At 45.7% G+C, this 13251-nt stretch overlaps 2 protein-coding genes across 3 annotated transcripts; one reads left to right on the top strand and one right to left on the bottom strand.

Moving 5' to 3' along the window:
• Positions 1–1060: 1060 nt before the first annotated feature.
• LOC109860729 lies at positions 1061–9701 on the top strand. The gene is made up of 8 exons (XM_020440010.1): positions 1061–1342; positions 1527–1723; positions 1811–2002; positions 2083–2325; positions 2417–2470; positions 2574–3963; positions 4186–8854; positions 8933–9701. Exons 1-8 carry the CDS (start codon positions 1323–1325, stop codon positions 9062–9064), a joined length of 6897 nt encoding a protein of 2298 aa, XP_020295599.1. The 5' UTR covers positions 1061–1322; the 3' UTR covers positions 9065–9701.
• Positions 9702–9830: 129 nt separating this feature from the next.
• On the bottom strand, positions 9831–12804 carry LOC109860728 (nuclear pore complex protein DDB_G0274915-like). Of its 2 annotated transcripts, XM_020440009.1 has the most exons (6): positions 12576–12803; positions 12462–12495; positions 11929–12100; positions 11747–11833; positions 11573–11600; positions 9832–11515 (listed from the first exon to the last, which is right to left on the bottom strand). In XM_020440009.1, the coding sequence occupies exons 1-6, from the start codon at positions 12652–12654 to the stop codon at positions 10119–10121; spliced, it is 1797 nt and encodes a 598-aa protein (XP_020295598.1). In that variant the 5' UTR covers positions 12655–12803; the 3' UTR covers positions 9832–10118. The 2 variants fall into 2 exon arrangements, with proteins under 2 accessions (XP_020295597.1, XP_020295598.1); XM_020440008.1 differs by having other exon boundaries at positions 9831–11600; positions 12576–12804.
• Between the last annotated feature and the right edge of the window lie 447 nt (positions 12805–13251).

Genomic DNA, 13251 nt, shown 5'->3' with positions numbered 1-13251 from the left:
ATAATACTGGTGACACTGGCAAGGACCACGTGACGACCTATTAGTTATTGGCCCAAACTCAGAGTGCGCTGTTCAATGTCGTCTACGGTCAGATCTCCCGACTAGCAGTCCATATTTATATAGTCAAAGGTGCTTTCCAACTACGTACACAGGCGACACTGTGTAACACTGCGTCCACTAGTGTGAGTGAGACACACTGATATGCTCTTTCTCACACTAAGGCCTGGTTTATACGGGCAAATAAGGCCTTGTTTTGGCCTTGTTTATGCGGGTAATAACTGTTAATTTATGCCGGAATTGGTACAGTTCAACTATAGGATTTCAATGCTTCTGTTATATTCTGTTATGCTTCTGTTAATAAACAGAAATATTAAAATCTTAGGCCCGCATAAACCAGGTCTAATGGACACTGTGTTACACAGTGTCGCCTGTGTACGTAGTTGAAAAGCACCCAATGTCTGTAATATGTCTGGGATCAGGACCCACTGTTTCATACCGCCTAATTTGCCATCACCCCTTAATCTCTTTCATTCCTCTTCACCCCCACTATTTTTCTATCCTTTTCCACTACTATTCTATCAATCAAGACTTCTTTTTCCCCCACTACTTTGCTAGACAAAGATGAGGCTATTGCTCAACACCAGCTGTCTTTCTCAACGTTGAAAACATTTTCTTAAAGAGCCGTCTACAATGGAGAGTTGTAGGCCGTAACAGTAAGAAATTGACAAATCACAATCGATTATTCTTCTGTACTTTGTCTGTGATTGGTCAATTTCTTACTATTACGGCCTACAACTCTCCATTGTAGACGGCTCTTTACATTAGCTGGAATACTGACCAGCGATTGGCCGATTTGCTTACGACCTTACGACTACGTATAAACTTTTGCCATGTACAATGGCCTTTACACATATGCGCCCATTTATCTATAGTACACGTCACGTATAGTATAGATAAATGCGCGCGTATGCGTGAAACAGAACGCAGCTTGGCTATCTGGTAGAGTTCCCTAGAATTTCGATTTGTTAGCCAATCGGATCGTTGACGTTTTGATAAAGATATTGGTATAGTTTTTGTGAGCTATGCTCGTGTTGGTTGTGACAGGTTTTTTGCTGCATAAAATCGGATCTCTCGATACAGAGAGATGTATTATTCTACTTATCAGCTGAGTTAGCTGTGAAAAATGGTAGATTGAAGTACAGCGAGGTATACGAAGGGAGTTTTTCAGAATTCTCGCAATTGTTTTAAACGTAAGAGTATGTAGCACCCCAGCGTTTTCCGCAGCACGCTATTTCCACAAAACGATGTCAAGCGGATAAATTATGCCACGAAAAGAGAACACGTAAGTTTGGAATATCGGGAGGTGCTCGTAACCTCGTCACTTCCGCGACTTGTTTGATTCAAAATCTGCAGCGAAAACAGAAATTCTCTGTCAGTTCGCGCGATTTGACGTACAATAAAGAGAAGTGTTTTGTAACACTGTTTTACGTAATCCTTACTTTGTTGTTTTTTTTTTATTATATTAGCAAAGCGAAAACATGGGAGCGAGACAGAAGAAAACGCATGAACACATATTTCAAAACGCTCGCAGATCTTCTTCCGCCGCATCAGGAGGGTCGCAAACGCAACAAGGTCGACATTCTGATTCATGCCTCCAAGCACATAAAAGACCTCCATAATCGTACCGAAGAATTATTGTCTGTTCATGCCTCTGAAGCATACAGTGAGTTGCTCATGTCTGTGTATATGTACATAATAATAAAACATTATTTCTTTAACTTTAGCTATTAATCTTCATTAATTTTTGTAGAAGAAGAATTGTCTCGTCTGAACAAGCTAGTTACTTTGCTGATGTCTCGTACCGAGTTACTGTCCACACTTCTAAAGGAGGCAGGAATTTCCGTACCATCTGAGCCAGCTTTGGAAAAGATATCTCCCTTGAAATGGTCAAATAAATTTAATATCGACGATGTAGACAAATATTTTGATAAGGCTGAAGAAAGTGAGTACAGATATTTGTGTAATTGTGTTTCAAAAAATTTCGTTGTATTATTTATATAATGCATGTATCTGTTTGTGCAGAGAAAACTGTAGAAAAGAGGAAGAAGGAAAAATCTGTGGAAAATAAAGTGCCTTCTAAGAAAAAATTAGTGATACTGTCGGCTGCAAAACGGTCTGAGGATACTGATGTCACTGAAAATCTTTGTAATTTGATAGAAAATCAAGAGAATAGAGTAAATTGTGCCAATAGGGAGAATTATCATTCTGATAATGCAAATAATTTAACAGATGCTAATTCAAAGGAAACTGAACATTGTCAAAATGGTAAAAATAATTGCTAGCCTTTATCGTATGACGTTACGTAGGATCTTTGTTACTTGACATTGATAATCACTGACATTAATTTCTAATTTAGATTCTGCCAACGATGTGGCCGCGATATGTACCTCAAGTGTAAAAAAGAAAACCGGTAAGTAACGTTAGCGGTGAGTGAGCGATGGTCGTTTAGTAGTATCTTTTTAAAATTATTGCACAATATGTTTCTAATCGATGTCACGAATTTTTCATTTTAGCGAACAAGAAGACCGAGTCTCGAAAAATAAAAAAGAAGTCCAAGCGTAAGGATGAGAAACACGCGGCAGCGTCGCCTGTGGCCAATACGGTAACCAATCTAGCTTCGAACACCCTCATTCTGTCCGGTGGTAAATTGATGCCTCTGATGACTCCGATGACGTCGAATATTATCGTGAACACGCCCCAAACACCGGCGAACTCAATAATTCTCGGTAACACGCAACAGAGTCAAATGATCGTGATGCAACCTGTGGCGAATCGCGTTCAAAATTCCGTCGTCTCCATTGCGCTGTCGAATCACGCTCTGATCAACACCGTGCAGAAAGTCACTTTGAACACCGTGCCAAGTATTCACGCGAATATGATCGTCGATTCGCGTAGTTGGGCGACCAACGTAAAGAACATAATCAACGCTACGAAAATCGGCGGGCACAAGAGCATCCTGCCGAAAGGTAAGGAAATCACAAAAACGACAATGACTTACAAAGTTCCTATTCCGGCGATACACAAGGACAAGCCCAAAGATGGCGCGAGCAAGAAGGAAACGGAGGTCAAAACAAAGATTAGCAAAAACAACTCGAAAAATTGCAAGAGCGGTCAGACCGTGTCGGAAACAACCGAGGAGAGCGTCGAGAAGAAGTCGCCGAAAGAGACGAACGTCAAGACTCAGGAGGATGCGAACACTTCGCGGAAAGGCACGTTCAAACGCGGCCTATCCGCGGAATCCGTGGACGAACCCGAAGCTAAGAAGCGGAAAGACGCGAACGGCGAACCCGCAAAATCTGGACAATCGACGGCTTTGAAAGCGACGGAGTTCACCGCCACGTGCAAATCCATCGAAAGTTTGAAACACGTTATAGAAAAAATCGGGGAAAACATTCAGGATGAGCACGCGAGTGGTGAGAAGAGCACCGCTGCCGCGAGCAGCGTTGTTCCACAAGTCAGTGACGATGCGAAACGCGAAGAAACGTCCAAAACGAAAGAAGTAACGAAGATAGCGGACACAAACTGCTTCGGAATGAACAAAAAATCGCCGGACGTCGCCGATCGGTCATCCGACGATTTTAACATGTCGATAGACGGTGTAACGGAGAAGAATGCCGAAAACGTAGAGGCCGCGAGCGCAAAATCAAACATCGAAACAGCGGAGAAAGTCGATCCCGAAGAATCGAAACAAGCATGCAACCTGGACACTCGTTTCGACAATCTTCTGGATGTAGCGCCCGCCAAAGAACACCAACAACTCAGCGACGCGTTGAGCAACGCTGAGAGCAATAAGATTATCTTAAATTTAGATACGAACACCACAACAACGATGAAATCTGACGGATCTGGAGATTCAAATGTTGTCGATACTTCAACAACAATGCCTGCGTCATCTTCGTCGTCGTCAACATCATCGTCAACGTCATCATCATCATCATCATCATCATCATCGTTATCGTCATCGTTATCATCATCATTATCATCGTCATTATCATCGTCATCTTCGTCGCCGTCATCGTCGTCATCGTCGTCATCGTCGTCGTCATCGTCGTCGTCATCGTCATTGTCTTTGTCATCATCATCGTTATTGCTATCTTCATCGTCATCCTCATCGTCGCTAACGAGCAATATAGTCACTGATGAAATCAAGGCAACGAAAAGTTCCAAGGATGAAATATCCAAATCTTTGTCATACACCAGCGAGAACACATTTGTGCCGATTGGTAACAGAACAGACGGATTACATTCGGATCTGTCTAACGATATATTCGCTTCTCTGCAAGTTCCTTCCAGTTCGCATAATTCGGAATCTATATCGCCCACGGCGGCGTTCCTGATGGCTTTCCCGCTGGTGTCGTCTCTCAACGGCAAGAGCGAGGTTCTGGACGAGGAGATGAAAGAAGACTTCAAGTACCACAGTCACACACCGCCGATGTTATTGCAGATTGGCACCATAGAACCAAACAGCTTCAAGATCAAAACCTCCTCGTCCTCCGACGCGATCATGGAGAAGCGGTTGAAGACCTACGAGGAGAAGCAAGTTGCGCCGGCGAGTGTGAACGCGAACACTGACATAATCGTTTCCGTAGAGTGTGTTCCCACGACGAAATCCTTGCCGAAAGTGGTGAACGAAGAAACGCTGCGGGAACCGTACAAGATAGTTCAGGCTGTTCTGCCGCCGAGTTTGGAGAAAGCGACTAGCAGTGCGTTTTCTTCTCACAATTCGGTCAATTTTTCTGTTAACTCCTCGTGTATCGTCGGCAACTCTTCGAGTGCGACTACAACGACGAGTGCGCTGAACAGCGCCAACGTTATCGTGTCTCAGGCACCGATCAATATATCCACAGATAAGAGTAACATTACTGATTGCACGTCCCAGACAACGACAAATCGCAACAACTCCAACGTGGCATATTCCGGCACGCAGGACTTTCTGCCGCATTATACAACGGTAGTGGGAAATAGTCTCAGCACGCAGCAACACACACCGAGCACGTCCATATTCAAGACAACTGCCATCGCGACGACGCCAAATACAAATCCTACGGGTGTTACGCGCATCGAAAACACCAACGATTCCCAAAATCTGCTGAGCACTCGCCTGGATAACGCGACAGTGAGTACGAATTCATCCTCCGTGTCTCTGCAATCTTTGCAGGTGAATTATTCCGCTCAAACCAAGGACAAGAGCTCTCAGAGTTCGTCGCAGATTATTTATTCGTCGCATAACAAGAACGCGCTGATCGATTCTGCCGGCATTGTTTCCGATCACCGTGTCGATTACGCCACTCAGATAGACCGTGGTCTTCCGACGTCGTCACAGAGTCTGCAGAGTTATACCGTGGCGACCAAAGAGTCTAACCTTCCTATTCTCTCTTCGCAAAACATGCAACAACAACCGGTGTACAATCAGACCAAAGACAGTCACGTTCTCTTAGATCTGAACAGTTCTCAGCAAATGTTCGCCGTTCACAAAAAGCAGGAGCACATCATAGCGAGTTCTGAAGTTGCGAGCGCTACGTCGCGAAATCAAGATTACGCCGCGAAAGCCGACAGTCAGAATTCTTCCGAAAACTCCTTCCAACGAAACTACTCCAAGCTGAACAAGAGCACGGATACCTCCGACGGTTTGAATCGGGCGAATCAAGAGACCAAACTGGGCGGCGTGCTCGGTTCCAAGTCCCAGGACCAACAGCACGGTCATATACGCGATTCGACGTACATTCCCGCGAAGAAGCTGGACATGGATCCGTTTACTCAGTCGTTTCAGTACGAGGTCAAGGAAACGATGAGCAACGCGACCGAGCAAACCGACGTTCTGAACACGAACGGCAACAACGCGCACAATAATTACGTCTCCTATTCTAGCAAAGACGACAAGAAGACGAGCGCCGCCACCGTCTCCACGAATACCATGGACAACGGTAACAAATCAACGGTGGTGCAACAACAAAGCATCGTTCCCCGTTACTCGCAGCAGACGTCGTCGTTCGTCGCTACGTCCAATTACGAGCAGAGCACAGTGACGGAGAATCACACCAAGTCCACCACCACCGTCGCTCACAACAAGTCCAACTTCAGCATCCTCTCGTGGACGACGGCCTCACCGGTCAACGATACCGGCAACAACAATCTCGTGCAGTTCGAACAGGGACAGTCGCATTCGAACAACGACACGGCCGAGACGAAGACCATCTGCGAGAATTACAACTACATATCGTTGCACAAGGAAAATCCGAGTTTTCCGAATCACGTGCTAACCGGCGACAACTCTTATCCGAGCAACTCGTCCGTGACGGCCGGGCTCGACAAATCGCGACAGAGTAAAATCGAGCCGCAGAAACAGCCGTTCGCCGATCCCTCGAAAACCAGGAACGATCCGTCGAAGCAGCAGAACAGGATGCAACAATCTCAGCAGGCTGGCAACGATTACAAGTTCACCGACGGCGGTAAGAGCAAGAACAAATACGGCATGGAGTCGAACTCGTACATGCAGAACGAGTACAGCGCCGTTATAGATCAGCAGCAACAGCCGCAGTCCCAACAACAACAACACGTACCGAAGAGTCATCAGAATCTGTCGTCTAAGCAGGAGAAAACGATGTACACGGCAGTGTACGAGCCGCAGATCAACTTCGACTTGACGGACAGTAATGTGCAAATGAAGTATTCGATCGAAGCTTACACCGGTGCGAATTTCAAATACACGGAAAAGATGACGCAGCAGACCGGGAGTCAGCACAAGTACCAGACTCTTGTTCAGGGCCAGATCTCCGCTCTGTCGCACGACAATGGCGGTTATAACAGTGACGTGAAACACAATCAACAGCAGCAACAGCAGCCGTCGCAGAGCAGCAATAAGTCCAAGAGTAATCAGCATCAGCAGCACGCGATCAAGGCGCCGGTCAATTGGATGATGACGCCGGAGGTCAAGCACAACGTCACCAACATCGCCGATATCATTCTACCGCCGATCGGCAAGGAGTTGGAGTTTTGCCAGAACAATCTGTTCCCTCAGACACCCACATACAATCAGAGCACGCCGAATCAGTTCTATAACAATTACGACGTGACCGCCGCTCATAGTTTCCCGAATCTGCCGGTCCTGCAAAGCGATCCAAAGAGATCCGCGGAAACCTTCTATTCCGAGGAGCAACCGTTTCCCTGGTCGCCGACGAAGAGCGGCATGCACAACAGCGTCGAACACGTCGTCGGCCAGTCCTCGGTCAAATGCATCGATCAGCATATCGTCCCGACGAGTTTGCAGACTCTCGTGAGCGATCTCGATCTGAGTAGCAATCTGACGGACAAGCAGAACTATCTGTTCGGCGCGACTTCGTCGTCGAGAGTCTTGCCGGATCAAAATAAGGACGCGTCTATAAAGGAAAAAGATGCGAACAGTGTGTCGGGACGGGATCTGCACGCGATACTGAACACGCAGAACGTTCAGCATTCGGCTTCCAGTTTTCTATCCGTGAGCCAGCTAGTGGAACACGAGAAGGCGGAGAAGAATAATCAGCAGCAAAATCATCAGCAACATCAGCATCATCATCACCATCCGCATCAGCATCAGCACTCGCAGCAGCAGCAGCAGCAACAGCAGCAGCAGCAGCAGCAGGCTAGGAAACATCAGAGAAAGAGCAACACAAGCCCCAGAACGACCAGCAAACGGCAAATGGACATTCGCAAGTCCGTGACGACCAACGATAATAATCTGCATCAGCGGCACGAGGAACAAAAATCGTCTGGACACGTGTTCACAGAACAGAACTACCAGCAGCAGCAGCAGCAGCAACAACAACAACAACAGCAGCAGCAGCAGCAGCAGCAGCAGCAGAAATATCAACAAAATAACGTTCACTGGAGAAGCAGAAACTGTAAGAGCAATTACACCGCAGAGGCGCTAATCGGAACCAGCGCTCACGACGCGGGAGGAAACCAAGACACAAAACACATCAAGTTCACGACAAATTATTCGCAGAACAAATTCCAGAGCGGTCTGACCGCCGCGGACGCAGCGGTGATGCCGATCAATTATTTCTCGAGCGCGCCACCACCGGACGACACCGCTACGGCTGGCTACAGTCAGTCGGTAGTAAATCAAAACTTCAACACGTACGCGTACTCGTCTAATTCTGCCAATTCCATCTATCCAACCGGTAACTTCATCACCAGCATCTCAAACACTCCCAATAGCTACATGGCCATGCCGCTACACGACAACACCGATTACATACAGGAAGCCAACAGTTTTCTACTGCCTAATGTGGGCGGGACCAGTTCCTCGAGTGCCAGCACAACAAACACGTCCACTGCGAACACGTCGTCCACGACGGCGAATACCAACGGGAAGAATCATCAGCATTACGGGAAACATCCGATCTGCGACAAACGTTCGTATTCCGCCACCGCGAAGAAAGGCAAGCGAAAGGGAACTCTCGATAGCGGGCCGATGCAGAATCTGGAGTTTCCGCTGTCGGGCATCAATTCCCCGCTGGAGGACTATCATCACTCCACATTTTTACCGCCTCCGCCGCCGCCACCTCACGGCAATTCCCTCTATCAGAATCACCCTCAGACGAACGTCTACGCCAAGACTGTCAACGGTCTTCCACCGCCCCCGCCGTCGGCTATGGCGAGTGCTCAGGGGGTAGCGGCCGGGTTTTCAATGAACTCCAACATGGTCCGCGGTGGAATAGTCTCAAGCAATCCGATAGCGATGCCGCATCATCCATCGGGGACCAGTCTCACCAACTTCAATCTGAGCACGATATTTCCCGAAATGAACGACAAGGTAATTCAATATTGTCCGAGAAAAAGTTGCGCAGCTACTCTTACGAGCAAAATCAACCAAAAATTTGTTTTGTTTTAGGTCACCGGATACAAGGCCTCGAACAGCATACCGTCCGGCTTGTCGCAGACATCCAATCAGCCTGTAACCTATGCGCAACGAACTAATTATCCGTCAAACTCTCTGTGTCACTTGCCGCAGGCGTGTTTATAGAGTCCTTTAAGTCTATACTGTTTAATATCGAGTACGCAAGACTAAGAATAGCGTGCAGCAAGAAGACTGTCCTGGTAGTGAAGTCATTTAGTCGTGTGTATTTAAATTGAATTTAAAACAAGAGAAAGAATAACTCGCTAACTCTGAAAACACACACACGTGACTCATTAACGGGATTGATCTTCTGTAAGTTTTAGATGGGCGCGCGCGACTAAAAGTCCCATCACTTCCTAAATATCTCCTCTCCTACAGAAAATAATCCGTTACAAGATCCACATACCAATCAGAGTTGCCGTTAAGTCGCATTTTCGGACTCTGCATCCACGGCCGATGTTTGTGATCCGATCTCGTGTTCAAAACCGTCTTCTCGAGTTCATCTTGCGAAGGTACACGCGCTACAGACACCGTCCGAACTCAAGACGATGTTGAACACAAAATCCGACTGTGAACACCGATCTGAGTTCATAATTTGTGATACAATCGCCCTTTGTGTACATATGTAAATAGTATCTCTTCATCAAATTAAAAACCGTTGATACAAGAAGGATGTACACACTTGTATCTTATACCATCGCGACGTATTTGTTTAATTAAAAAACATTGCAAACTCTCGCTTGTTATCGAATCGAGATCAACGGATTTGACAAGAGATTTTTGTTGAATTAACAAGCAAATCTTGACTCACCAAAAAAGAAAGAAAATACGTGACATATATTTTTTCTAATCAGATTTTTTATTTTTGTTATTTATACATATGTAATATCGTTATATATATACTTTTGTACGTCCACTTATCACACGTATTTTTTGATCAGTCAAACTATTATATAAACTATTATACAGTACGCAGTTGCAAGCAATGAGATGAGATCGTCGCATTCAATTCGCATAAATGTGACCTGCATTGAGAGTCGCTTTATGCGCACTGAATCGCCATGTGCGAAGAACACTCGCTTTGAATATTTTTTTTTAAACGGAAGAAAAAACGTTTATCACAGAATACGCTCGATGTGTGGCTATTTATCCCACAGGTCCCGCAGACAGCGTTGTCGAGTCACCTCATATCTTTGGTGGGAGGTTTGACCGGTATCTTGCCGATAATAAATCGTTGAGCCAGGTACATCTCCTTCTCTTCGTCCGTTAGCGCGCCTTCCGCGCTGTAAACGGAATCGTCGTTCGCTGGGGCGTTGAACAATCTTCCGAACGGAGACGAGGTTTGATTTTGCGTGACGCTTCCGAACGGCGAATCGGCGATCTGTTGCGTCCGCGGCGCGAACGGATTCGCGAGCGTCGTTCCGGCGAGGCTAGTTTTCGTCGAGTCGAACGGCGACGAGGAAGCACTGGCGTTGCCGAATGTAGACGCGGCGAATGGCGAATTCTTCGGAACGGTCGCGTTTGACGTGGCAAAAGTAGTCGCCGCGCTCGCGAATATCGAATTGGAAGACGTTCCTGTGGTAGCGAACGTGTTGTTGGCGGCCGCTATGGACAAACCCGTGTTGGCGAACGGCGTGGAGATGGTGCTCGTGGAATTAATCTGCTGCGAACTCGTGACAAAGGGGTTGCTGATCGTGGCTGCTGGTGTTCCGAACGACGGATTGTTATTCATAGAGGTGTCGGTGTTCTGCATGCCGAACACGTTCGGCGCGGACGTGGCTCCGAAGGTGTTCGTGCTGGATTGTTGTTGAGTCAGATCGAAAGCCGCCGACGTGGTAGCGATAGGCGCGCCGAAAGCCGGTGTTGTGGTGAGCGTGGATCCACCGAAGATGCTGCTCGTGGATGCGGCGCCGAACGTCTGATTACCTCCGAATATCGAATTGCCGGAAGTGCTGGCGTAACTGGTGGTTCCACCACCAAAACCCAGAGTCCCGCCGAACGCGGACGTCTTCGGTTGACTGAATATTCCGCCGGACATGGTGGTCGGGGCTCCTCCGAACACCGAATTTGTCTGCAGACCGGTCGATGAAGTGTCGCCGCCGAACAAACTTGCGGTGGTGGTCGTTGCTCCGCCGAAGATAGAGGTGTTCGCCTGCGAGGTCAACGGATTGCTGAACAACGATCCGGAGCTCGCGTTGCCAAGTTGATTCGTGCCGAACACATTGCTGCTCTGACCGAACACGTTCTGGGACGATCCGCCGAAAACCGAATTGTTCTGAGCCGTTCCGAACGCAAGTGTGTTGGTTTGGGCGCCACTGAACGACGTCGACGTGCTTGTCGCGCCGAAAATGGAACTGGTTTGGCCACTTGTCCCAGAATTACCGAATACGCCGAGATTATTTCCAAAAGTTGCCGTGCCACCGAACACGGGGTTCGTAGATTTTCCGAATATCGACGACGCACTGGAAGAGGTAAATCCTCCGCCGAATGGATTATTATTATTACTTTGCACGCCAAATGTTGTACTTCCGAAGACATTATTATTGGACATGCTATTGGTTAAGCCCAACTGAGGAGCTGCAAAGGAGAAAGTAGATGATTTCCCGGAGATATTTACGCTTGTGTTCAACCCACCTTTTTGTCCACTTCCTAGAATTTTTTTCTGAAAGATAAAAACAACTTATGATTATTTATTCATATTAGACACACACACACATACACGCGCACGCACGCACACACACACAGAGAGAGAGAGAGAGAGATTTTTATTCAAATCGTTACCCAAAAAATATCACAATTTTGACTCACCAACATTGTGATTGTTTCTCTAGTAGGATTTTTTAACGCCTCTCTTTTTGCCTTCATATCTTGGCACAATTGTTGGAAATGTATTTTCTGAAAAATAATAATTGCATAAAATACAACAATACTGTTTTGCACTTACCAGTGCATTATGGATTACAAGTCAGCTAACAGAAACATTCACTAACCGCTTGTTCAACCATTCCATTTTTCTGTGCCTGATACATTTCCCATCGAACCTCGTCCGGAGATAGATCCTCCATGCCCGGGATGCAGGGACGATCTCTGAGCGGTCCAAAACATGACAACAGCCATTGTCCACCTCTTTCCGCAAGAAGCACTTCTTTGGCTACTGTTACACTGCAAAAAATGCAAATGTGTAAGCTCATACATAAAATTTGTTACCAAGCGTAATTAATTAAATATTTTTAATCTATTTTTATTGTTACAATATGTTTTAAAAATCATATAATAATATGTGCACTCTTGCATTTAAGACAGAAACGTTATTTTGTCGTGGATATTACTTGATTTTGTTCCAACTGGATAACAACATGTACGTAACTTGTCAACAATGTCAAAACATATGCAACATGAAATGTTCTCTTTGTTGTGGAAAAACAAAAGAACGCAACAAGCCAACACTTCAAAAATCACACAAGTAACGACGCACTTTGTTTCCCATCGAGAAGCAATGTTGCGCTTTAATGCAAATACTTACGCGATGTCGTCCTCGTTATATTCGGTTTTGTTTCCTGTAATTAGAGAAAATAAGATATAATATATGATAATTATTCCGTTCAACACCAGAATAGCGATGATTAGCTTTGTTTACCAAAGTTGTTCACGTGTTCAAACTGACAGTACTGCCCGTAACGGCAATTGCCTTGCCGATAATACTTGCAGATCACCATTGTGTATACCGTAAAAAAACAGAAGAAGGATAAAAAAATCAAGTCGAGGATAAAATTATCTCTTTTTCTTTTTCACGAACATCCACTCGGTAGAAACACATGAACGAAGCACACGAGCTACCACGAGCTACTGAATTCGCTGAAGATACTGAAAATCTATAGTACAATGTTATGCGAACTATAGATTTTTAACATTCGCAGTGAAACGTATAGATGTCGCACACAGTGAAAGCGTCCGGTCTTCTGATTGGATTGAGTTTCTGTTGGAACTTCGCGATCGTAGGCTGTGGGTTCCAAATAAGTCTATGGGTGCGGTCAAAATCTCACTGCAAACGTTTCAAAACATTATTCTATCTTTATTTCTCGTTAAATGTAGAATAAAGATAGAATGATGTTTCAAAACATCTGCAGTAAGACCTTGACCGCATCTTATGTCACACTACGGATTGGAATTGAGATTGAATTGAAATTTGACCAATCAAAAAAAAGAAAATCAATCCTAAGTTTAGTGATCTTCGCTCTGATTGGTCATGTACACGTTCAATGTATGTAACCTAACCTATCTTGTTACATTTTTTTTTTTTTTTTTTTTTTTTT

Source organism: Pseudomyrmex gracilis, unplaced genomic scaffold (assembly GCF_002006095.1).
Source record: "Pseudomyrmex gracilis isolate BER0280 unplaced genomic scaffold, ASM200609v1 scaffold_454, whole genome shotgun sequence".
NCBI classification, from domain to species: Eukaryota; Metazoa; Arthropoda; class Insecta; order Hymenoptera; family Formicidae; genus Pseudomyrmex; species Pseudomyrmex gracilis.
Note: the sequence above shows the minus strand (reverse complement) of the source record. Positions and strands in the feature narration are given on the sequence as shown.

Excerpts from the sequence above, each read along its gene's own strand:
- LOC109860729 (XM_020440010.1), top strand. The coding sequence starts at position 1,323 with ATGCCACGAAAAGAGAACAC. Across the intron at positions 1,343-1,526 it reads ATGCCACGAAAAGAGAACAC|CAAAGCGAAAACATGGGAGC; the intron begins GTAAGTTTGGAA and ends TTATTATATTAG. Across the intron at positions 2,326-2,416 it reads AACTGAACATTGTCAAAATG|ATTCTGCCAACGATGTGGCC; the intron begins GTAAAAATAATT and ends TTTCTAATTTAG.
- LOC109860728 (XM_020440008.1), bottom strand. The coding sequence starts at position 12,654 with ATGGTGATCTGCAAGTATTATCGGCAAGGCAATTGCCGTTACGGGCAG. Across the intron at positions 12,496-12,575 it reads TGAACACGTGAACAACTTTG|GAAACAAAACCGAATATAAC; the intron begins GTAAACAAAGCT and ends CTCTAATTACAG. Across the intron at positions 12,101-12,461 it reads TATAACGAGGACGACATCGC|TGTAACAGTAGCCAAAGAAG; the intron begins GTAAGTATTTGC and ends CATTTTTTGCAG.